We start from the raw sequence: 27,373 nt of genomic DNA, 5'->3' as shown, positions 1-27,373 counted from the left end.
CTTCAGGGAAAAGTATGGCAGAGACCCCTCGGGATTGAAATTTTGGGGAATTGAAAAAATGCCCACTAATTGGAGGGGTTGCAATAGAGTGAGAGAACTGTCCAAGAAAGAAACGGAATGGATTTATAAGACTAATTCTCTGACGCCGAACGGATTTAACATAGAACTTGATGTGAACTGTTTTTTAAGTAATTACTGATAAATAGTCCTATGAATGCTGGACTAGAATTTTATGAGCGGTGAACCATGTGGTATAGTTACAAGCACCGTAAGGACAGTAAGGATACGCACGGGTTCCAATCGACCTATTATCTGCATTTATGGCCTCTACTGACAACATTTTATTTCTATTAACTGGATTGACTACTATTAGATTTTATTTCTATTAACTGGATTGATTAGTATTAGAATCATATTCCCAATCACTGGATATATTATTATCTTAACATTTTATAATTGACAGGTTAATTCTTCATTTTAATCAATTTTAATGGTACTATTGGTGCAATAATTTTTATATATTAGGATATTGATATTAATCATGATATCCATATTTTTGTGTTTGCATCAGAATACATTCCAAGAGCTATGTGTGATATGACAATCATGTGACCATTAGGTGGTCTGTGAAAGTAATGGCAAACGCACTGCGTAAGTGGTGTAAGTACAATTATAATGGTACCAATAATATGTATGCATCCGGATTTGATATGGTATGACACAAACAAAAGTGATAGTTGGGTTCCACTCTCAAACTATAGTTGTATAAAGATCCTGTCTATAGCTTGGCCATACACAATCAGACCGATTAGCGATGGCCGATCAGATTGTACAAGTTATAAGACTAAGTTTCAGGGTAGTGGTTCTAGGAAAATTACAGTTGCATACTGTAATTAGGTGTAACGGAACATACCCATGTATAATACCTGTTAATTGATTGGACTTGCTCTATCCCCGATGTATATAGATTAATATAGCTTCACTGTGCTTTAGCTATGCCTCGACTCCGCTCGTAGCGTTGAGGGGGCGTGTGATGGGTCCGGCTGTAGCATCGACCTATCAGAGTGAAGGGGAGGGCATCCGGCTGCATACATTAACTCCGACTTAACAACGAGCGTGCATCCTCAGTTGAAGTCCCACGTGACGAAATGCGTCAGAAGGCACGAACGTTGTTACCTAGGAGACAGAGGGAGGTACTGGTCGAAGCTCCGGAACCCGCCGGCTAACCGCAAGAGCGATACATCCCGCAGCAGGGAGACGCCAGGGCTCGCGGACGGCGAGCAGTGGTACCTTCCAGTCTCCATTAATTTGCTATATTACATGTGTGCAAAGGGTCATTTGAATGTAAGCATACTGATTGAAGGGTGAGGGAAACACGGGGTTTTTCAATAAAGTTGTGACAATATTACGCTATGTCCTGCTTCCTATGTGTTTGCTTACAAATCGAATTGAGGAGATACAAAGCCTGGTGACGATCCCTGGTGCATGGATAATAACTCTGGAGAAGGCATACCGATTTGAAGCAAGGGCTCATGCAGCTTATGCATAAAGGCTTGATCTTAATAGCCATTTGGTGAGTGTCCATTGCATAGGGGAGCACAGTCGGTGTGGTGGAGGCTTTTGTGTCCTGGTTGTGGAAATATTGGTGCCTGACATTTGAGGAATATTGGAAAGACGGTTTATGGTGCCTAGAAGTGGACTTAACGACCTCTGCGGGTGTGGAACTGCTGCAGAGGCCGATCACTTACACTTGCACATACTAAGGCTGTGCGTAGAAGCGCTGCTGAATGTATAACATATTAGACTGAAACACACGGATTGGGCTATATTATACGTTGTTTTGCATAGACTTTTTTTTACAGCGGCAGCTAGTGTATGAAAAGGATGCACATATATTTATAAGTTTCATTTGGATGAAAAAAAAATATTTATAAGTTTCATATGATTTTATATCCACGAAATTTTACAAGTTTTATGTTCAGTGAGATATTTTATATATTTTATATTGTGATTTTATTTCCACAAAACACTGTTTTATATCCACAAGCGCCGGGCGGGTTTTTTAGCCTTGCTTTTAGCTTCAGACACCTTTTGTTCTTTAATAATGGCTGTGTGTTGAGTGTTTTTGAGGGTACAGCAAATTTTCACTGTTATACAAGCTGTACACTCACTACTTTACATTGTAGCAAAGTGTCATTTCTTCAGTGTTGTCACATGAAAAGATAGAATAAAATATTTACAAAACTGTGAGGGGTGTATTCACTTATGTGAGATACTGTATACTATATTTCCAAAAGTATTGGGACGCCTGCCTTTACACGCACATGAAACTTATTGGCATCCCAGTCTTAGTCCGTAGGGTTTAATATTGAGTTGGCACAACCTTTGCAGCTATAAGAGCATCAACTCTTCTGGGAAGAATGTCCACAAGGTTTAGGAGTTTATCTATGGGAATGTTTGACCAATCTTACAGAAGTGCATTTGTAAGGTTATGCACTAAAAGGTCTGGCTCGCAGTCTCCACTCTAATTCATCCAAAGGGTGTTCTATCGGGTTGAGGTCAGGACTCTGTGCAGGCCAGTCAACTTCCTTCACCACAGCTCACTCATCCGTCTTTATGGACCTTGCTTTGTGCACTGGTCCCAATCATTTGGTGGAGGAGTTATTATGGTGTGGGGCTGTTTTTCAGGGGTTGGGCTTGGCCCCTTAGTTCCAGTGAAGGGAACTCTTAAGGCGTCAGCATACCAAGATATTTCGGACAATTTCATGCTCCCAACTTTGTGGGAACAGTTTGGGGGGTGACTCCTTCCTGTTCTAACATAACTGGGTACCAGTGCACAAAGTAAGATCCATAAAGACATGGATGAGGAACGTGAGGTGAGGTGATTATGACCACCTTGTCCTACAACATGAGGCAAGGTGGATTTGGAAATTGGAGCCAAAAAACCAATGACAGTTTAAGTTTTTCTCCTTTTTTTTTTTTCCCTGATTTTTTTTTTTTTTTTTGAGAGAGAGAAATACAAGTACATAAATGTATTATTGGTCAACAAGCCAAGAGTGAGGAAAAATATATAGGTATGACAAAGGAAAAAATATAACATTTTTGGGGTGATATACAGTCTCCCATTCACATAAAAACTTTCTATTTGACATATATCTGGTGAATACAAAGTTATAGCTATTAATGTGGGCATTGCAGAGCATTAGAACAGGAATCAATGCATCTAACAACATGTAACTGTTTAGCTCTGGCAACATATAGTGGGGAGCCTTGAATTTACCACCAGCTCCCACAACTGGTTTATAGGGATGAATGGTTCGCAGCTTGTAGGAACTTGACACGCATACACACACACACACACACACAGTATATATATATATATATATATATATATATATATATATATATATATATATATATATATATATATATATATATATATATATATACACATACACATACATATATACACACACACACACACACTGTGTATTTAGGATTTTCTTGCAGATTTTAACCACTTTGCCGCTGCTCACTAGAGCTCTACTGCGGCAAAGTGGCTCTTGTAGGTCTGACAACGTAGACCTACGTCGGCAGACACTCCCCCTTCTCGGCGGTGCTCGCGCGCCGCCGGAGGCTCGCTCCCGCTGTTTTCAGTCACAGCGGGAGTCGGGCCAGGGGAGGAGCAGCGGCGATCTTCGGGGAATCGAGTCTGGAGATCCGCCCACTTGTGTAAACAGAGCGGGCGGATCTCCGAAGTGACAGGCAGGGTCAGATTGCAGGGTTCAGCATAGCTGAACCTGCGATCTGTCCCTGTGTCACTCAGTCACCTCCCCCCCCACAAACGTTAGTAAGCACCAGGCATACATTAACCCCTCCCTCTCCAATAAAATTAACCCCTTCCCTGCCAGTGTCATTTTTACAGTAACAGTGCATATTTATAGCACTGATTACTGCAGTAATGTCACTGGTAACCCCAAAAGTGTAAAAAATGTCAGTCAAGGGTCCGATCTGTCCGCCGCAATGTCGCAGTCCCGCAAAAAAAAAAATATCGCAGATCACCGCCATTACTCGTTAAAAAAAAAACACCAAAAACGACAGAAATCTTTCCCTTAGTTAGTAAATGCAATAACTTTTGCACAAACCAATCAAAATACGCGCATTGCGATTTTTTTTTCCCCAAAAATATGTAGCAGAAAACAAATTGGCCTAAAATCATAAAAAATTTTGATTTTTACATTTTTTTGGGGGGAATTTTTATTTAAAAAAATGTGAAAAATATTGTTATTTTTTCAAAATTGTCGCTCTTTTTTTGTTTATAGCGCAAAAAGTAAAAATCACACAGGTGATCAAATACCACCAAAAGAAAGCTCTGTTTGTGGGAAAAAAGGATGTAAATTTCGTTTGGGTACAGCGTCGCATGAACGCGCAATTGTCAGTTAAATTCGCACAGTGCCAAATCGCAAAAAGTGGCCTGGACGTAAGACAGCAAAATCCTCCGGTGGTAAAGTGGTTAACAAGCCCAGGACTCATGTATTTAACCATGCTACTTACAGTAAGCCAAATTCACCACAATGCATGCAATCTTAAGGTGGGACCACCACTCTCAGTTTCTCTAGTGGACCCATGTCTAACACCATATTTAACCACTTTACCGATGCTCACTAGAGCTCTACTGCGGCAAAGTGGCTCTTGTAGGTCTGACGACGTAGACCTACGTCGGGCGCGATCACGGCTCCCAGAGCGCGCTCCCGCAAGCCGCGGGTGCCGATTCCGATCGGATTCGGTAGGTAATCGATCAGTCACCAGATACTGACCAATGATTTTTGGTCAGTATCTGGCGATCGGTCCCAGCCAATGGTTAACTCTCCCCTGTCTGTGTAATGTAAACACAGGCAGGGGAAGTGATGTCACTGTCCCTTCTGGAGTCCTTTCAGTTCCAGGAGAAGACAGACACATCAAAAATGTGAGTTTCCACCAACACTACACTGACACACCTCACATAGGCACATTTAACCCCTTGATCACCTCTGCTCACCCCCTGATCAACCCCAAACCCCCACAGTGAACACTATATACAGTGGTATACAGATCTTTTACTGATCACTGTATAAGTGTCACTTGTGACCCTAATTTGCGTTTGCGCTAAGCCCAAATAGGTTTAGGCCACCCGCCATCTATCCCCTATAAAGGTTTAACCCCTTGATCTCCCCCAGTTAACCCCTTCACTGCCCTGTCACAGTGTTCACTATATACAGTATATCAGATAACTACTGATCACTGTATTAGTGTCACTTGTGAGCCTAATTTGCACTTGCGCTAAGCCCAAATAGGTTTAGGCCACCCGCCATCTATCCCCTATAAAGGTTTAACCCCTTGATCTCCCCCAGTTAACCCCTTCACTGCCCTGTCACAGTGTTCACTATATACAGTGATTACCGATCACTGTATTAGTGTCACGGGTGACACAACTTAGGCTAGTTAGCGTCAGGGTCCCACTACACCACCATTACTTAGTGTCAGTTAGAGTCAAGTACACTAGCACACACACACACACACACACACACACCTCCATTACGAGTATAGTGTTTGAACAGATCAATATCTGATCTGATCAGAACTATACTAGCGTCCCCATAATTTAGTGTTCCCAAAACGCAGTGTTTGCACAATCAGCACTGATTCCTGCTAGCACCTGCGTTTAGCCCCCCTGCCCAGCCCACCTTACCCAGGCAAGTGTAGTAATCAATAGGTTACTGACACTTCCAAAAAACACAAATCACACAAAACCGCTGCGTTAGCAGAGTCAGGCCTGATCTCTGTTAGCACTAGCAGTTTTTTTTTGTAGCGACCAAATAGTCCTCGACAACCAGGTGCTTTTATTACCTAGTTGTCACACTACTGTACCGGTAAATTTAGGTACTAAAATGACCAAACGTTGGTACAGTGGTGAAGAGGTCTACAGTATAATGGCCATGTCAGATGAGAGCGATGGGGAAGCCTCACTGTCAGAATCAGGGTCAATATACGAACCAGATGACAGCAGCGGCTCCCTGACAGATAGCTCAGACAGAGGGGTCCCTGCTAGGGTCAGGCGTACCCGACCCCATTCTGGAGTTGCTGAGATGCAAGAACCGGGAGTTTCTCGTATGCAGCAGAGTGCCAGTACTAGTGCCGCTCACACTTCTCGTGATCTGGCAAGCACGAGCGGCCTAGTACACTCTGGACCTTCAACCAGCACTGCAGTATCACCTGGTGACATGGCAAGTCACCTAAGTGCAGTTGAAGCTGGTGCGGTGGCTAGCACGAGTAGTGGCCCGCAGCCACCGCGCATCCAAAGACAGGCCCGTAGAGCCCATAGTGCCCACCCTGAAGCACTGGCATTTCCTAATTGGCAGCCCACAGATTCCACAGCGCCAGTACTTCCCCCATTCACTGCCCAACCCGGAATCCGAGTGGAGACAGCTGGTTTTAATCCCATTAACTTTTTTGAGCTGTTCTTCACGGAAGATCTTTTCAGATCTATTGTGGACCAATCCAATTTATACGCTCAACAATTCATCGCCGCCAACCCAAATTCACCCCTTGCCAGACCATTCGGCTGGAATCCTATTACGATTCTCGATTTTAAAAATTTTTTAAGCCTTTCCCTCAACACAGGCATTACAAGAAAGAATGAAATGCGGTTATATTGGTCCACTGACCCAATTCATCAAATGCACGTGTTCTCTGCTGTTATGTCCAGGATTCTATACGAACAAATATTTTGGTTCATGCATTTCAACGACAATGAACTCTGTCGTCCTCGGGGAGACACTGCATATGATCGGCTCCACAAAATTCGGCCCCTCATAGACCACTTCAATCAGCGGTTTGCATTCTTGTTTACCCCCCAACAAGATGTCTGCGTTGACGAGTCCCTGATTAAGTTTACTGGCCGCCTTGCTATCAAACAGTACCTCCCCAGCAAATGTGCCAGATACGGGGTCAAGTTGTATAAGCTGTGTGACAGGGCCACAGGCTATACAGTTAATTTCCGTGTCTACAAGGGAAAAGATAGCACTGTGGAGCCCCCCATTGCCCAGACTACATAGGGAGCAGCGGCAAGATAGTTTGGGACTTGGTGTCACCCTTATTCGGAAAGGGGTACCACTTGTACGTGGACAATTTTTATTCAAGCGTGCCACTTTTTAGACACCTCTTTCAATTGCAAATTGGCGCTTGTGACACCGTGCGATCTAATCGCCGGGGCTTCCCCCAACGGCTAGTAAATGCCCCACTGAGCTCGGGGGAGAGAGCCTGCTTGAGGTGCGATGAATTGCTTGCAGTGAAGTGGAGGGACAAACGGAACATTTTAGTTCTGTCCTCCATTCACCCAGACACGGCAGTCTAAATTACTACGGTCACCGGTGTTGTTGTTGAGAAGCCCCTCTGTGTCCACGACTATAACTGTAAAATGGGAGGGGTGGAATTCAACGACCAGATGATGGGACCGTACTTAATTGCCCGTAAGGCCAGACGCTGGTAAAAAAAGTGTCTGTATACCTATTTCAATTGGCTATTTACAACGCTTTTGTCTTATACAAAGTGTCTGCCGGAACATTATCCTTCTTTCAATTCCAAGAAGAGATAATCAGAGCCCTTCTGTATCCAGCTGGTGCTCCTGCCCCAATTCCCCAACCAGATGCAGTGAGCCGGCTGCATGAGAGGCATTTTCCAGAATTCCTCCCGAGTACCCCTACCCAACGATACCCCCAAAAAAGATGCCGTGTCTGCAGCAAGCGCGGATTTAGGCGAGACACCCGGAATTATTGTCCCGACTGTCCTGACCAACCTAGTCTTTGCCACGGTGACTGTTTCCGTCACTACCACACACTAGTGGATTATTAGCGTAGGGTACAGCACGGCACAGTTTAGGGCACATTTACACAGGGTCTCAAAAGATGTTTGATGGCTATCGTCATTTTGAGACACCCGGACCTGGAGCCTGGAACTCGACGTTTGAAGAAAAAAAAAAAAATACATAAAAGCCAAAAATAGTTGTCGTCTCAGTCATTTTCTATGTTCTTCTACACTTCCTACTGTACTTTTAATGTACTTTGTTTGTTTTTCATTCTTTTGTGACCTGTTTCTCTTGCAGGTACTCGTCGGCTGCCACGGCATTGATTTTATATATTCTGACACAAACAGCGTTTGCGCTCAGCATATATGGATACCTTTGCTGGTAGCAGCTGTGGTGATTTTCTGATTTCAGTACTGCAGTTAAAATCCTATTTTGGTCTACGTGGATAGTGTCGTGTATACCCATCATTAAATTCAGTGGGTGGTTGTTTGGGCGGTTAATGATGAGTAATACTACACATTATTCCTGTGCTGATTTCTGATAGGTTCTCTTTTTTTTTCGTTCAGCCCACAGGCTGCATGAAAAAAAAAAAAACCTATATGCCAAACAAGGACCAGCAATGTACTGGTGCGTTGCTGGACTTTGAGTGGTTATACCAGGATGATGCCTGCAGATTTAGGCATCATCTTGGTATCGTTTTTTACAGCCAGCGGTCGGCTTACATAGTTACATAGTTACATAGTAGGTGAGGTTGAATAAAGACAATAGTCCATCCAGTTCAACCTGTGTAGGTGTGTGTGGCTGTAATCATCTCACATACCCCTGAATGTTCTGATCCTTGAGATGTAAGTCTAAGAGTCTTTTGAAAGCCACCATACTACCCGCAGAAACCACCGCTTGTGGTAGAGAATTCCACAATCTTGTAGCCCTAACAGTAAAGAACCCCCCATGTTGCCTGAGGTTAAAACGCTTCTCCTCTAATCGCATTGTATGCCCTTGAGTCCTCATGCAATCCCTTCGAATGAACAGCTTTTTTTCTAAGCTGGGATCCCCATTAAGATATTTATAAATTGCTATCATGTCCCCCCTCAGACGTCTCTTCTCCAGGTAGAATAAATCGAGCAATTGTAGACGCTCTTCATAGGCAAGGTCCTCCAATCCCCTAATTAGTTTAGTTGCCCTTCTCTGGACTCTCTCCAGCTCCAACACATCCCTCCTGAGGACTGGCGACCAGAACTGGACAGAATACTCCAGATGCGGTCGGACCAGAGTTTTATAAAGTGGAAGGATTATAGTCTTATCTCTGGAATACATCCCTTTCTTTATGCATGCTAATATTCTGCTGGCTTTGGCAGCTGCCGCTTGACATTGCATGCTGTTGCCTAATCTATCATCAACCAAGACTCCCAGATCCTTCTCCATTTTTGATTCCCCCAAGGGTTCCCCTCCTAACGTGTATTGTGTTTTTATGTGTTTAGTCCCCAAGTGCAAAACCTTACACTTCTCCACGTTAAACCTCATTTGCCATGTCGTTGCCCACTCTGTAATTTTGTCCAGGTCATTCTGTAGGATATCTGCTTCATGCTGTGCAGTTATTGCCCTGCAATTTTGTGTCATCTGCAAAAACTGATAACGCACTACTGATCCCGTCCTCAATGCTGTTTATGAATAAATTGAACAAGGTTGGTCCCAGGACTGAGCCCTGGGGCACCCCGCTTACCACCTCAGACCAGTCTGAGTATGCGCTGTTTATTACCACCCTTTGGACACGCCCTTTAAGCCAGTTCCGTATCCAAGAGCAAACTCTGCTGTCGATACCTGCAGGCCTTATTTTATAAATTAAGCGCTTGTGGGGAACTGTATCAAACGCCTTAGCGAAATCCAAGTACACCACATTCACTGGTCTCCCCCTATCTAGCTCACAGCTTACCTCCTCGTAGAATGCTAAGAGATTGGTTTGACAAGAACGCCCATTTGTAAACCCGTGCTGATTACTGCTGACATGTAAAAGCAATCCTAGCGGATAATTTGCCGCTAGACTGCTTTTACATGCAGTGGGAGGGGACACCCCCCCTCCTGCCGCCTTCCGCCGCCTTCCACGGTTTTTCTCGGGCTCTCCTGTCCCACCGGTTAACCCGAGAGTGCAGTCGGTGGTTCAGTTACCTAACCATAAAGCTGATTGGAGATGAGAATGGCTCCAATCATCTCTATGGCCTAAGACATCGGAAGCTACGAGCAATTCATGACTTCTTTTTCGCCAGAAATAAACAGCGCCGTTGGGAAATTGGGAAAGTATTTTATCACACCAATTTTGGTGTGGTCAGATGAGTTAAGGTCAGAGGAGAGATCTAGAGTCTAAAAGACCCCAATTTGTTTAAAAAAGAGTACCTGTCACTACAGATTGCTATCATAGGGGATATTTAAATTCAATGTGATAACAATAAAAATTATAAAAAAAAAAAAAAAAGAAAGAAAAGTTGTCAAAATAACAAAAAAGCAAATTAAAAAAAAAAAAAAAATCAAGCCCCCCCTGTCCCCCCGTGCTTGCGCGCAAATGCGCACACAAGCGTTGGTCTAGTGTCATATGTAAACCGCAATTGCACCATGCATGTGAGGTATCGCCGCGAACGCCAGGTCAAGTACAGTAATTCTTGCAGTAGACCTCCTCTGTAAGTCCAAAGTGGTAACCTGTAAAGACTTTTAAAGGCTTTTAAAACTGTACGTAGTTTGTTGCCGTTGCACGGGCGTGCATAATTTTTAAAGCATGTCATGTTTGGTGTCTATGTACTCGGCATAAGATCATATTTTAAATTTTACCAAACAATTAGGAATTGTATAGTGTATTTCTGCATTAAATATAAAAAAGTGCTTTTTTTTAATGCAAAAATTGCGTTTGGAAAATGTGTGCGCAAATACTGTGTGACAAAAAAATTGCAACATCAACCATTTTGTTCTGTAGGGCCTCTGCTTTAAAAAAATATATAATGTTTGGGAGTTCAAAGTAATTTTCTTTTAAAAAAAAGAAGAGTGGGTGATGTGTTGCTAAGATTGAGCATAAAATGCCAGGACTGTTCAAACACCCCTCAAATTACCCCTTTTTGGAAAGTAGACACCCAAAGCTATTTGCTGAGAGGCATATTGAGTCCATGGAGTATTTTACATTTCATTTTGCTCTAAGTTTCAGGAAAATGACAATTTGTTTTTTTTTTACACAAAGTTGTCACTAAATAATATATTGCTCACGCATGCCATGGGTATATGTGAAATGAGACCCCAAAATACATTCTGCTGCTTCTCCTGAGTACAAGGATACCCCATGTGTGAGACTTTTTGGCAGTCTAGCCGCGTACAGGACCCCGAAAACCAATCCCCATCTTCAAGTTTTCTAATGGCGTAAATTGCTTATTTTACCTCTGCACTACCTGTCACAGTTTCAGAGGCCCTGACATTTCAAGATAGCACAACCCCCCCCCCCAAAATGACCCCATTTTGCAAAGTAGACACTCCAAGCTATTAGCTGAGAGGCATGATGAGTCCATGGAATAGTTTATATTTTGCCACAAGTTTCGGGATTTTTTTTTTTTTTTTTTTTACACAAAGTTGTCAGTAAATGATATAATGCTCACACATGCCATGGGTATATGTGAAATGACACCCCAAAATACATTCTGCTGCTTCTTCTGAGTACAGGGATACCCCATGTGTGAGACTTTTTCGGCAGTCTAGCCGCGTACAGGACCCGGAAAAACAATCCGCACCTTCTGGCTTTCTAAGGGCGTAAATTGTTGATCTCACTCCTTACTACCTATGACACTTTTGAAGGCCATGAAATGCCAAGATGGCACAAAACCCCCCCAAATTACCCCATTTTGCAAAGTAGACACTCCAAGCTATTAGCTGAGAGGCATGATGAGTCCATGGAATAGTTTATATTTTGCCACAAGTTTCGGGAAAATTACAATTTTTTTTTTTATTTTTATTTTTTAACACAAAGTTGTCACTAAAAGATAAATTTCTCACGCATGACATGGGTATATGTGGAATGACACCCCAAAATACATTCTGCCGCTTCTCATGTGTGAGACTTTTTGAGAGCCTAGCTGTGTACGGGACCCGGAAAATCAATCACCATCTTCAGGTTTTCTTATGGCGTAAATGTTTGATTTTACTCCTCACTACCCATCACAGTTTCGGAGGCCCTGAAATTTCAAGATAGCACAATCCCCCCCCCCCCCCAAATGACCCCATTTTGCAAAGTAAACACCCCAAGCTATTTGCTGAGAGGCATGGGGAGTCCATGGAATATTTTATATTGTGCCACAAGTTCCAGGAAATATATTATTTATTTATTTTTTTTACATAAAGTTGTCACTAAATGATATATTTCTCACACATGCCATGGGTATATGTTAAATGACACCCCAAAATTAACCAGTTCCAACCCAACCTATGGCAATATGATACCGGCAGGAACCTCTGGTAGATTCCATATGACGTCCTCCCGGATTGCGCCCCGAGCACGACTGTGGGTCCACGCAGCAGCGCAATCTGTCACCGGCTGAGTCCACTGGACATAGCCAATAACTGATCACCGTACCAGCCCGCTGCCGGTGCCAAGTGACCACTGTAACCAATCTCAGCAGGTCACATGATAGTTGTAAACAATGGATAGCTTTCTTTCAAGCCATCCATTGTATTCAATTGTGTTGCTAGCTGTGATTTGTCAATGTAATCCCATTGTACAGACTGGGCCAATCACAGCTAATCACAACAAAAACAAACTGAATTCATCGATTTTGTTCAGGAAAACGCTTGCATATAGCAACTAAATTCCTTGCCATATGCAAATATAATGTGTAAAAAAAAAATACTGATCACTTTTCCAGAGTAGTGCAATGTTACTATGGTAACATATTGCTCTGGTCAAAGTGCGTTAAAAAAGAAAATTGTAAAATAAAGAACAAAAAATTATATATATTAAATTCAAAACAATGAAAAAAAAAATTAAACATTTTTAGTACTGTCATTAATCAGTGTCCCTGATCACCGCCACACCTGTTATATGAGGACACTGTACTGCACTGGTGGCAGTATGTAATAAATAAATAAATACATTTGAATCTGAAAATCATCTCAAACTGATGCGACTGACACAAGCCCAAAGCCCGCTGACATAGGATCTCAGTGTCCTGGCCCTATGGTACTCACACTGGGTTGTTATTGTCCGGAGAATTTCCAATTCGGATCTCAGCACACTCTAACCGTCCCAAACAGCAGTCTGACCGTCCAGAAACCACAACGATATTCACTTTGTATTTCTGTTTCAAGTCTACCTTCCACCAGGGTGACATTTCATTTTCGGTGTGTGTACAGAAGCCATTAGAAAAGTTTTTATCATTCACACCATCAATGGCCTTCTCAGCTGTATTCGCTAGATAAATAGAACTCTGTGAGGCTTCCCCGTTTCTGGCGATATTGGTGGCTGAAGAAAGAAAAACAAAAACACACTCCATAATTATTCATATTTTATAATGTTCTTCCATTATTCTAAAGGGGCTTTTCCAAGATAATAACTGTAAATTGCCGTGTCATCAATAATTGAAGTAAGAAATTCTGTACTGTAACTCATTAATTGCCTATGTTATCATGCAATGTTGTTACCCTGGTCATGCCCCACATACTGTATGTGCCTATGGGCAGCAGAGGTCACTGCGCGCTCCCAGCACAAAGCTTACAAAAGCAGCTCTCGGTCTCTACTAATGATCGGGAACCAGTGGGACCAGTTATCAATTATGTGACCACTGTGACAGCCAATCACAGTGTAGGAAGAAAGAGTCCCCACACATCGGATGAATCACTGGTATCCAGATATCTCAAAGATATCTCTAAGGTGGCTGAAACTTGTTGGCCGAAAATGGTTTTATCAGCATTTTGCTGAAAGGTAAAAAGGTAAAAAAGGTAAAAATGGTGCTAATAAGGCGCTGGTAATGGCGGTGGGTCACACTGGGGGTTGGAGGCACAGCTGTGCAGTGAGGATGACTGGGTTGCTCATGCCCAGTGTTAGTGGCAGCCAGTGCCATCTTAAGAGCATTAAAGGGCCCCAGGAAAGGCAGTGCACTGGGGCCCTGCCTACAGAGGCGTAACTAGAACCTTCAGGGCCCTGATGCAAGAAACCATGAAGGGCCCCCCAGACCCCTGGCCGGGGCCCTTACCTTCAAGCCCAGGGCTCTTCGCACTAATCCTGGGGCTCTTTACACTCGTTGCATGGCCTTTTATTATGGTCCCGCAGCAGGATTCTTTCACAAGTTCTGCAGTGGGCCCCCTTCCTGCAATCTTGTGGGCCCACTTCCTGCAATCTTGGGGCTTCCCCACAGTGGTGCAATGCCAGGGTCCGGTCGCAAGTGTGACCTTTGCGATCCTGGAAGTTCACCCACTGGTTTGCTACCGGGCCCCCTGGAGCATGGGGCCCGGTAGCGATTGCAACCCCTGCAACCCCTGTAGTTACGCCCCTGCCTGCCTACACAATCACCCAAAAGAATACAAAATCAAATTATCGATAAGGTGATATTTATTGGTCCGGCAGTGCCAGGCTAATGACAGCTTCCAAGTTCTGTGGCTGGGTCCGGTGAACACACACACGGATGGGAGTCAGGCTCGACTGTCCTGTGTGTGCCTGTTCCCCTGGAGGCGGACAGGCATTCCTGCAGTTGTGGGCTCCCCCTCCACGGCCCAAGTGGCCTGACAGCAGCGCAGTGCCGACAGGCGCCTGTCACCTGCTAAGTTTGATGGTGGGATGCACACGGGAATCGGGACTAATGCTTGGGTGGGGCTGGGTCACTGGGTAAGTGGGGCCCTCTGGGCAATTGGGGCCCCCGGGCAACTGCCCAGCGTGCCCATTCAGTAAGATGGCCCTAGTGGCAGCGTCGCCGGGTGACATCACTCACTGTGCGGCGACCGTGCATGTTCCCCACGGTTAGGACTTAGGAGTCGGGAGCATACAGAGCTTCATAGAAGAGCGGGCCCTGTCCCTCCTGAATGGATACTGTGCCTACTTCTGGATGGGTACTGTGCCTACTTCTGGATGGACACTGTGGCTACCATATTCATTCTAAAGGTTAGCATTGCCGCTTAAGATCTTTGCGACTGCTCTCTTTGTGAAGCTGCAGGATTGACATCCAAACTACTGTAATATAAAAAAAAATACAAGATTAAGTGATTATTTGCTTTTTAGAAAAAGATAGCATTCAGTAGTATGTGATTACTATACTAACAACAGGGTAGTGCATGTTTAAAATGTTGTTAGTATAGTAATCACATACTACTGAATGCTATCTCTTTCTAAATAGCAATCAATCAATGTTGTATTTTTTTTTTTTTAATTATTGTGCGGGATATGTACGTTTTTTTTTTTTATTTTAGTTTTGTATTTATTTTAATTGCTGTTCAATTTTTGTGTGTTGCTTTATTAAATCACTTTTTTTACGTTACTGGGTTGTATTTTTTAAATTCATATTCATTTAAATTCATGATTTTATTTTAAAAAGTCAAATACAATACAATTATATATAAAAATATATATAATTTTTTTAAAAAACTGTCAATTCCAGTTTTAGTTTCGGCCTAGTGTGTCCTGAATTTTCAGCTTCGGCACAAAAATATTTATTTTGGTGCACCGCTACTTCTGCCCTCTGCCTACCCTTTATAATGCATGTGCTTCCACTGTGGAGGCTCTCGGTTAGAGTTAGGACTGGGGTGCCTTGGAGCGGCTCTGCAGCTTACGCATGAATTTGCAAATGTGTGCAAACTAACCCCCTGTTTTTAACACATACTGTTAGACAGGATAATTTGGTGGGTTTGCAGGCTGGTTGGTAAGTTGATACGGGAATTTCTTTGGTTTTGTTTTGTATGCATTCCCTTTCCATGTGCTCCTTGCTGTAAAGGCCAGTTATAGGTGAGGGCAGTGCCCATTTGTTTGTACTACCAGAGAATCTGAAACCTTTCTTGTCTTTGCACATGTGTGGAAAATCCCCTGTGAGTACCCAGATGTTCTGACAGGCTCTTCTAGCAGGACCTTAAGGACGGGCATCTGCACCATAATGGTGGCACCCAAGTAGGGGAGTGGAGCCATCTGGGAGAAGAGCTGAAGTTCTGCTTTAATAACTAATAGTAGCAATAATGATAAGCTAAAGTGTTATTATACCTCCATTTAAAATGATGTAGAGCAGCATAGATTTGCCCTTGCCTACTGGTTTCCTCCTGCCATCTCACTTTAATGTGAATATTACATTTTCCCTAGACTCTGCTGCCACTGTTAGGTCGGCTCCATTCCCTTGCACGGTCCCTGGAGCCACCCTTACGAGCACACTCCCATCCAGCATTGCGCCAGGACGTGCCACCACCTCACACAGGGAGCTTGGAGCCCCATAAATGGGTTATTTCCCTGCTCTTCCTCCAGAGATTGGTTGGCAGCTTTGGGTGGAGAGAAAAATTGATTGCTGGTCACACATGTGCTTTTGTAAATGGTGCTAAGGGTGATGAGATACCACATAAGTGGTCCATATGATAAACTTGCTGTAAAGTTTTTCCCTTTTACAGAGGGCAATGTAGGCACTCTTTACGACTGGAGGAAAAGAGGTTTGACCTCCACAAATGAAAAGGCTTGGGGTGGAGGAACTTGACTGGCCTGCACAGAGTCCCGAGCTCAACCTGATAGAACACCTTTGGGATAAATTAGAGAGGAGACTGCGAGCCAAGCCTTCTCGTCCACATCAGTGCCTGACCTCACAAATGTGTTTCTGGAAGAATGATCAAACATTCCCATAGACACACTCCTAAACCTTGTTGACAGCCTTCCCAGAGGAGTTGAAGCTGTTATAGCTGCAAAGGGTGGGCCAACTCAATATTGAACCCTACGGACTAAGACTGGGATGCCATTGAAGTTCCTGTGCGTGTAAAGACAGATGTCCCAAAACTTTTGACAATATAGTATGTATATTTATATACAGTATCTCACAGAAGAGAGTACACCCCTCACATTTTTGTAAATATTTTACTATATCTTTTCATGTGACAACACTGAAGAAATGACACTTTGCTACAATGTAAAGTAGTGAGTGTACAGCTTGTATAACAGTGTAAATTTACTGTCCCCTCAAAATAACTCAACACACAGCCATTAATGTCTAAACCACTGGCAATAAAAGTGAGTACACCCCTAAGTGAAATGTCCAAATTGGGCCCAATTTGCCATTTTCCCTCCCCGGTGTCATGTGACTCATGGCTAATAACTCTCTGAGGATCTGAAAAAAAGAATTGTTGCTCTACGTAAAGATGACCTAGGCTATAAGAAGATTGCCAATACCCTGAAACTGAGCTGCAGAACGGTGGTCAAGACCATAAAGCGGTTTACCAGGACAGGTTCCACTCAGAACAGGCCTCACCTTAGTCGACCAAAGAACTTGAGTGCACGTGCTCAGCATCATATCCAGAGGTTGTCTTTTCCCAGGAGGCCAAGAGGGAGTGAAGCATTTTGGGAGGGGTTATAAAACTATCTGCGGGACGGACTAAAACTCTCTTGCTCCTGGGACCCATTGCGTGCACATCAGCCTGCTGAGTGGTGTGTGAGACAGCAGATTGTGGCCTACTGCATGAGGCCTGACCCGCTTACAGAACTCAGCCTCAGCGGAGCGGATGTCTGTCACTGCACGGCGGATATTTTTTCAGTATCACTGAGGAAGAAAGTGGACGTTGGCTGAGTATCCTGAGGCAGCAGAGCACAGCAGGTTTTCAAGATGCCGGAGCGTGTAAGATCACATCGCCTGTTCCACAGACGGACATCAGAAGTTGGTGAGAGGATGCCTGTTCTGGGTCCAGGCTGCAAGTATACACTTCATTTTTACACTGAAAACAACATTGAAGCAGATATCAGATCCCCTAGGATTACACTTTATCATCTTTACCCCTTTTGTTATATTAAGCCACAGTGGAAATTGTCTTATATGAGCTCCAACTGCCGGTGAAGAACATAGCAAGGCCTTGCTTAGGGGAGGGACATTGTTGCATGGTTGCTCTTAAAGGGGATATGTTCTAGTTTCTATTGCCATATCTTTAATTAGGTTACTGACGGTATAGATTAGCTTAGAGTTCCTCTTTAACCTGGGTACTGCTTTGCTATAGTAGAGAATAACGGAATTTTTGTAAAATCTTATCTGTAAAATTCCTTTCTCTGAGTCCTCAGACAGTCACCGTCTCCTCTAAGTCATCACTATTGGGTATTGACTTCCGCTCCGCAGGAGTAGCTAGGCATAAGACTTAGTCAAAAGAACAAAAGAATTTGCATAGACACACCCATATGTGAAATGAGACCCCAAAATACATTCTGCTGCTTCTCCTGAGTACAGGGATACCCCATGTGTGAGACTTTTTGGCAGTCTAGCCACGTACAGGACCCCCGAAAACCAATCCCCATCTTCAAGTTCTCTAATGGCGTAAATTGCTTATTTTACCTCTGCACTACCTGTCACAGTTTCAGAGGCCCTGACATTTCAAGATAGAACAAACCCCCCTCCCCCCAAATGACCCCATTTTGCAAAGTAGACACTCCAAGCTATTAGCTGAGAGGCATGATGAGTACATGGAATATTTTATATTTTGCCACAAGTTTCGGGAAATTATTTTTTTTTTTTTTGTTTTTTTAAACAAAGTTGTCAGTAAATGATATAATGCTTACACATGCCATGGGTATATGTTAAATGACAACCCAAAATACATTCTGCTGCTTCTCCTGAGTACAGGGATACCCCATGTGTGAGACTTTTTGGCAGTCTAGCCGCGTACAGGACCCGTAAAGGACAGATCTTGACAGATTGCGCTGCTGCATGGACCCACAGTCGTGCCCGGGGCGCAATCCGGGAGGACGTCATATGGCATCTACCAGAGGTTCCTGCCAGTATCATATTGCCATAGGTTGGGTGGGAACTGGTTAATTTTGGGGTGTCATTTAACATATACCCATGGCATGTGTGAGAAATATATAATTTAGTGACAACTATGTGTAAAAAAAAAAAAAAATAATACATTGCCCTTACATCGATAGGCGCAAAACATTCAGATTACCAAATGAAGAAATGTTTATTCCCAAGCATTTTGTAAATTGCCAAACAAGAGGTGTGGTATGTCTGGAGACATTTTTCTAAACATGTCTATAGTATGCAAATCTGCAACCAGTATCTACCATTGGGTAGACATGTCGCCACTGTACACCATCTTGTTATGCCCAAAGTCACCTTCACGGCCTTGGAACGGGTTCACGTTCCAGACCGTGGAGGTGACTGGAATAAGATCTTACTACAACTAGAGCAGAAATGGATATATAGGCTCTGTGCGACTGTGGCCCCTGGGCTCAATGAGTGTATCTCGTTTGTTCCTTTTTTGAAGGGGTTTGTCTCAGGTAAAACACATTAACTTTTTTCTTTCCCTTTTTTTTTCCTATTTATTATTTCCCTTCTCAGGTAGTTGGTGCACTATATTTACAGTACTAGGGTTAATTCTACCTTTTGGTAGACTATCCTGCACTGACAATTGATGTGGAAATTTTATGTTGTTTATTTGTTATATGACTATACCAATCCACTGCCCCTTATATTACATCATATGTTCTCACTCTATTATATGCTATTCGCTGTATATTTGTGATGTTTTAGATAAATAATGTAATGTCCACTTCTTTGTGCTGCATTGCTATATGTCATTATTATTGTATGTTGTGTCCTCCGTCCGTTGGGGAGCATTTGCCCCCCGCTTGGGCTCCTGTTGCGGGCTGTTTCATAGGTCTCCCAGCACAGTGAGACACTTGTCCCTTAGCTGGCGAGTCTTAGTCTCTCCTCTGGTGGTGTCCACCAGGGGGAGCCTCACCTTGCTGGCGCCGTTCCGGATCCACACGGCGTCACGCCTCCCTATGCGTGCGCGCGGTCTGCACGTACGCGTTGAGTGGGCGGGTTGCCGTGGGGACGGCGGATGCCGGCGGGAGTTTTTCTTCCTCTTCCGGAACGCCGAGGGAGCCACCATGTCCGCATGTCGGACACCATCAAGGTGGGAATGTGCACACCTGCGAGGGATAATCTTATCAATATACAGGTATTTAAGCACGGCCCCTATGTGGGCGAGTAAATCCTCAATTCGTGCGGTATCTTGCAAAGAACAGGTCTGTGATAGTGGCAGCCGGGTAAGTACGAGGAACATATTGGACCCATGGTTTTCCTTGCTCTTTCTATGATTCATCTCTTCCCCGACCTGTCCATGCTTTTTGCCCATTGTCACATTCAGTGGCGGCCCGTGCATAGGGGGCGCCAGAGCGCCGCCCACTTAAAAAAAAAAAAAATAGAAAAAAAAAAAAGACAAAAAGAACAAATAAAGTTTTGAAAAAAAAAAAAATTCGTGTTCGCAGGCCTATGCGCTCGGCCTGGTGGCTATGGGGGGGGGGGGTTTACGACCCAGAAGAGGCGCCGATTGGCTGCCTTCTGGGGGTGTAACCTGGGCGCAGGAAAAAGCGCTGAGCCACCCCCACCTTCGTGATATCCTGGCTGTGATTGGTCCAGTCTCCAGCCTGGACCAATCATCATCCAGGACATTGCTGACTCACAATGGGGGCGGTGCCGGTGCGTGCGTCCACCGCCCGATCTCCTTCCCGCCGCCCGGACCGGAAGACAGAAGACTGAAGAGGAGGACGTCCACGGCGCTGCTCGTCTCGGTTCCCGGAATCCCGCCATCCCGCCGCCGTCAGATGGTAAGTGATTGAAGCCGACCTGTGCCATGCCTGTACCATCACCTGTGCTATGCCTATGCCATCACCTGTGCCATCACCTGTGCCATCACCTGTGCCATGCCTATGCCATCACCTGTGCCATGCCTATGCCATCACCTGTGCCATGCTTATGCCATCACCTGTGCCATCACCTGTGCCATGCCTATGCCATCACCTGTGCCATCACCTGTGCCATGCCTATACTATCACATGTGCCACGCCTATGCCATCACCTGTGCCATGCCTGTACCATGACCTCAAAGTCATGCAATTTTTTTACCGCGTTTTTTGCCGCGAAGCAATACCTATTACATTTTTCTTTTTGCGCCCCCCCAGACATTTTGAGCATCAGCCGCCACTGGTCACATTGTGTGGTCATCTTCTTTTCCCATGCCCAGCCCCACATTCCCATGTTCTTTATGTCTCACTCAGTCCTTTCCATATCCCCGGTCTCTTTCCATGTCTAGCCCCCCTTTTTCCCATGTCTCCCCTGTCTTTTCTAGCCCCCCCCTCTTCCTTTCTATCCTCTTGCTCCTTTCCCTGTTGTCCGCATTGCCTTTCTCATCCCCTTTTCCTTCCCCTTATCCTATTTCCTTTTTTTTTTTTTCCTCTTTCCTACATTCTTTTCCCCATCTCATCTGGCTCCATGTGTTCCCCTACCTTTCTTTGATACGCTAGCCATTTGAATTTATAATAGACCAGCATTATGCTATCAAATCTCTAAGTGAAGTTAACTATAACTTCCACAACCCTCCATTAGGTGTCATATGCTCCCATGTATGCTGGTATGGTTTGGAGACTCCTTGTAGACCTTCACGCCTGTTCAACCGCCGAGGGCGGGGGACGCTGCTCCCCTCCGGATGCAGAGGATACAACGTTTTTATCTGCTCCCTGATTCTCAATAGACCTCATTCTCAGGGTAATATTTAAATGCATAATTGTATGAACATCATTGAATTGTTATGTAGACATATTGTAAATTATGTCAAAAAAATTACCAGAAACAGTCACACAATGAACCAAAAACTAGTAACAGTAGCGCAGATAGAAAATTGATATTCCTCCACACGAAATGATAACAAATTAAGTCTCTTTTATATATATCATGTGCAAAGTCTCTTAAAATGTTCTCCACTGATTTGGATATATTCGTGATTTTAGAGGGTCACCACCACACACATCCTTCACCCTTGTGCTCAATGGGGGGGAGTGGCAACTCACCAGATCGTATGGCCCTCCTACTCTCATAGGATGGGCAGCAAGGCACAACACACAGATCTCCTCCGACCAAATAGCCACAAAACGATCGTGCTTCTCCGTGCGGGGGTTTCCTCTCTCCTCACAATAATTCACCCATTCACCATGTTTGCAAAAAGGTAAAAGAGAGGGGGACACCCACTAGTGTAATATTGTTTGAACTCCACACTTTTATTCACAAAAATCCAAATCAAATGTACTCACAAACAAATCGAAAAAGCAAGCCTCCAATCAATTGCAAACTCATGCAAGGAAGTCTCACGGTTATACCACTTTGCACTGCAAGGCTGGCTCACCCTCTCCACGCTGATGCACCAAACTCCGCTGTCCTCCGTGGTAACCCCAATCACTTCCGGGTCGCCGTAAGGTTCACTCCCTGACATGTTTCGTCATATCCGACTTGTTCACAGGGGCGTGAACCTTACGGCACGGCGCTGCATTTAAATCAAACGGAATGCTGGCACCTCCAAAACAACGTCATTCAGGACAACCCATATATGCTAATTCCCAGAGTTATTGACACATCGCGTAGTATAAACAAGCCCTCCTCTTTATGCTAATTCCCAGGATCGGGCTACAATGATTCTATAGCCCGCAAATATTAGATCGGTGCCCTCAAAGGTGGATGAATCAATCCCCCACCCATTTTATTATGGAATCTAACCTCAGTATAAACCACAGTATATTGTTTTCACCTTTTACAAGGTCAAGACTATGGTATTAACCCTCTTAGGTCGATACCATCATCGTGTTTGCATTCCTTTGCTATAACATTTTATATAAAATACTAATTTTGAGCACAATAACTATTACCAGCCCCTTGTACAGTATGGAGCGCCCTCAGGTCAACCATCAAGAGGGGTCCTTTTTTAGGGAGAGGGAGGGGGCGGGGGAGACACCGCCCTTATGCGAATCCCCATCAGGGAGGTCCAGGAAGGTCAGAGGTAAATCACGCACAAGAAGAAGAGGTGTCCGAGCAGGAAGAAGGGCCCAACTCAAGAAAAAGGAGAAGGGAGAGGTAAACCAGGGCATCTTCAACCTAAGCAAAGTGGAACTTACACCCAAGGAATTACACATTCTAGACCAAGGGTTAAAGTGCGCACCCCAACGTCCTATGAATAAATTTAATGTTTATATAGATACCCATAAATACATTAGGAAGCTTACCTTGAAAAAGCACTTTCTAAATAATCCATTCACACAAAGTACTAATGTGAATGGAGGGGGTATGATAAACAGTGGCCTTAAAAATAAGTCCATTATGAATCCTAAGGTCAACCACAATCATTATGTGGAGGTATTTAAAAACTCGGTATTGGAGGATCTGCAGGAGCTTGCTCCAAATAAAAAAGCCCAAAACAGGTGCAGACACATTATCGAGGGCCTTGAGTCCTTAGAACAGAGAAAAGAAATTATTATTATTATTTTTTTTTTTTTTAACAATCAAGTTTATTGAAAACATGTGGTACAGTACAACGGTGAAAACATACTGTGAGCTTAGGTACACACATGTCAAAAAAAAAGTGCGAAAGTTATTGCAACATACAGCTTGGGTATACTAAAGATTGCTTAGTAATAGAACATTCAACAAGCAAATGTACAACATAAAAGTTTAACAAAATAGTGCATCAGCGAACTGGAAAACTTCACAGATGGGTTGAAGATCCTAAGGTCGGACAGAGCATCCAACACAGGGCTCTGGTGACATAGGGTCTGGTACATAAGCAAAAACATAGTGATTGAAACAAATTCTCAGAAGCAACCATCCTCAGGACATAAGTCCCTAGACAGATAATCGCGTCGGGCCAGCGGACCAGCAGACGGGAAAGTCCCCAAAACAATGTCTCGGAGCTGCCCCAAACCCGCCAGCAGCTGTACCGAGGAGATACAACATAGCTGCAATACTAGAGCAAAATAGTAGAAGAAAATAAAGTAGATTGTGAATGGAGAAAAGAGAGATCAGGAAGAGTAAGAGGTATAAGAGGAAGGGGGAGGGGGGACCGACTCAGGGAGGGACCAGGGAGGACTGATCAGGTCGCAGAGAGGACTGGAATTTAAGCCATGGGTCCCAGCGGGAGAGGAACCCAGGGATCCTGTCATTAGCGAGTGCACTAACTCTTTCCATTTCACAGATTTCCGAGACCTTCCTAAGCCAATCTGAGGTAGATGGAATATTGGCGGATTTCCAATGTACGGGAATGAGGGATCTGGCTGCATTGACCAGATGAACGAGCAGGGAGTTCTTATATTTTAGGAGTGGTGTTGAACTAAGGTGCAGTAGGCAGAGTTCAGGAGAAAGGATGACCGCCTCATCTACAATGGACGAGCATAGAGACTGAATTTGTTGCCAGAAGGTGGAGATGTGCGGACAAGACCACCATATGTGGATTAAAGTGCCCTTCTCAAGGCCACATCTCCAACAGGTATCATCAGAGGCAGGGTACCATCTCTTAATTTTATCAGGTGTAGCATACCACTGTGTGAGCAACTTGTAAGCAGTTTCTTGAAGTTTCGTGCTCAGTGAGCATTTGTGTGCCAGTGCGCAAGCCTGTTTCCATTGGGACTCCGATATAGGAGTGTTCAACGAGGCGCTCCATTTCTCCCTGAACCTGTCTAGTCTTGTATCAGTGTGCTTCTGTAGCCAAGCATAGGTCTGGGAAATAGATTTCTCAACCCTCTCCCCCAGGTGACAGCACCGTTCAAAATCGCTTAAAGGCCTACTCACTAGAGGCTTCCTGTTGCGTGAGGTAAGGTAGCTGCGGGTCTGAAAGTAGGACCATAGAGGCATTTTCTGGTCAGCCGTGATTTGCGTGAAGTCTGATAACTGTCTAAAAACACCCTCTACAAAGCAGTCCTTGGCCAGCACAGGGTCTCGTGAGTCTCTTAGGAGTAAGGGGTTGTCTAGACCCGGTGTAAACTCTGGTTTGTGCACTAATGGCGTCAAGGGTCCGGGCGTGGAGGAGATGTCACATTTTTGAGCAATGGCATGAAATGTCCTCAATGTGGGGCCTATAAGGGGATGAGCCAGCAGAGGCTTGGGGCAAGATGCGGCTGGGATCCAGGGGACGCACGCCAGTGGACCTGTGAAAAATGAGTTTTCGACTTGTATCCAGTCTTTCGATTGGGCATGACAGTTCCAATCTATGATTCTAGAGAGATGAACAGCCCAGTAGTATTGCCTGAAGTTGGGTAGCCCCATACCTCCACAGGGTTTGGATTTGGTCATGGCGTCAAAATGGACCCGGGGCTGTTTGCGATTCCAGACAAATTGAATCTGGAGCGAGCGTAGCTTCCGAAAAAAAGAAGAGGGAATAGCAATAGGGAGCGCTTGCATAAGATAAAGGAGCTTCGGCAGGGTCACCATTTTGATGATGGCAGCCCGGCCGAACCAGGAGAAAAAACGAGGCATCCAGCCCTGCAGCTCCTTCGTGATGGAGGCAAGGAGAGGGGGGTAATTGTGTTCGAATAGATTCTTGGGATGCTGAGTGAGTCGTACTCCCAGGTACTGTATGCTAGACGTGGTCCACTTAAACGTGCAGTTCTGTTGGACACTATTCGCCTGTTGTGTGTATAGAGTGAGATTCAGGGCTTCAGACTTGTGGTAATTGATCAGCATGTTGGACATAAAGCCATAGATTTCAAATATGGTCAGCAAGCTAGGGATTGATATAGATGGGAGAGAGACAAAAAACAAAAGATCATCCGCGTAGGCTGCAATCTTGTGCTCTGCCCCCCACCACAATTCCCCTAATGGAAGGGTGTAGGTTAATTGTACGGATAAAGGGCTCAAGGGAGAGGATGAATAGTAGGGGTGAGAGAGGGCATCCCTGACGTGTGCCGTTATGAATGTAAATCGGTTCGGACAGGGTACCGTTCACCTTAATTTGGGCCGAGGGGTTCGTGTATAAGGCCGATATCCATGCGAGCATGTGATCTCCCATTCCCACATGCCTGCAGGTCGCGAACATAAAGTCCCAGGCTACCCTGTCGAAGGCCTTCTCCGCGTCTGTAGACAGGAGAAGGCCCCCGACACCATCCAAGTGGAATCTGTGGATCAGGCTGATTGATTTCAGGACATTGTCGCGAGCCTCACGCCCTGGCATGAAGCCCACTTGCTCTGGGCCTATCACAAGTGGAAGTAGAGACCTGAGACGAGTGGCAATGAGTTTGGCTAGTAATTTGAGATCTAGGTTTAGAAGGGAGATTGGTCTATAGTTAGGGCATTCAGTGGGGTCTTTATTGGGTTTAGGGATGACCGTGATATGAGCTCGGGAGAATGAGGGAGGGATCGCATCAGCATATAGGAGAGAGTTCAGTGCCGTGAGGAGGGGAGCAGAAAGCTGTTCAGTGAAGGTTTTATAGTAGTGGCCAGTGAAGCCATCTGGTCCTGGGCTTTTGTTGGATTTGAGCGATTTAATCGCCGCCAAGAGTTCGGTGTGCGTGAAGGGCTGATCTAATGACTCTGCATCTGATGCAGAGAGCTTAGGAAGTTTGCTATTATGGAGAAATTCTCTGATGAGGGACGGTCTGTCTCCATTTAGCGTGGGTGGCTTGTGACGCGCTGGTATGTTGTAAAGATTGGAATAAAAATCATGGAAATGCTGAGCTATGAGATGGGAGTCCCTGTCCAGATGCCCTTGTTTATTTTTTATGGCTGAGATGTTTGTGGCCAATTGAGCTTCTTTCAGAGATCTGGCCAAAAACTTCCCTGCCTTATCACCTTGTTCATAATAGATGTGTTTCCGGTAGAAGAGTAAACGTCTAGTTTTGGTGTCCAAAAGTTGCCTCAGATCTTTCCTGGCAGATATAAGAGCTTGGAGGGTGTCAATCGCTAAGGATTGCTTGTGTGTTGCCTCTAAAGTCGCAATGCGTGAGAGGAGGTCGGTCATTTGTTTGTCTGATTGTTTCTTGCGCCTGGCACCCCACATTATGAGTGCCCCTCTAATAGTGCATTTATGAGCCTCCCAGACATTCATAGGAAGCGCAGTGGACCGTAAGTTAGCCTCAAAGAACACGTCTAACTCTCTAGAGACGTGCTCTCGGATTTGGGGGTCGGTCAGCAATGTGGGGTTCAGACGCCAGTTGAAGACTTTTCTTGCGTCGTTAGGTCTGCTGGTCAGCGTTAAAGAGATAGGGGCATGATCCGATATGGTCTGGTTGCCTATGTGTGACGCGGTCAGTTCCGGTAGGTCCCGTTGAGAGATATATAGGAAGTCGATGCGTGAATACTTGGAGTGCATCGGGGAATAATAAGTAAAGTCCTTATCGTCTGCATGGAGAGCTCTCCATGAGTCCACTAATGCAAGAGAATCTAATAGAGATTTCATTCTTTTCAGGGTCCTGTATTTGATGCAGGAGTGTCCGTTGGACGTGTCTAGGAGGGGGTTCAGGGGTACATTGAAATCTCCCCCCATTATAATGCAACCTTCCCCAAACCACTTCAGTTCGTCCATCACCTTTTGACAGAAAGA

General features: G+C 44.6%; 1 protein-coding gene across 1 annotated transcript in view; it reads right to left on the bottom strand.

Moving 5' to 3' along the window:
• LOC309555557 (pentraxin fusion protein-like) overlaps positions 1-27,373 on the bottom strand; it is a gene marked incomplete at both ends in the record, with an annotated part of 60,752 nt that overhangs the window by 19,713 nt on the left and 13,666 nt on the right. The window contains one exon of the mRNA XM_082257620.1: positions 13,052-13,325. Within this exon, the coding sequence (XP_082113746.1) occupies positions 13,052-13,325 (274 nt within the window). The remainder of the gene's footprint in view (positions 1-13,051; positions 13,326-27,373) is intronic.

Source organism: Pelophylax lessonae, assembly GCF_965119305.1.
Source record: "Pelophylax lessonae genome assembly, chromosome: 5".
Lineage (NCBI taxonomy): Eukaryota > Metazoa > Chordata > Amphibia > Anura > Ranidae > Pelophylax > Pelophylax lessonae.
Note: the sequence above shows the minus strand (reverse complement) of the source record. Positions and strands in the feature narration are given on the sequence as shown.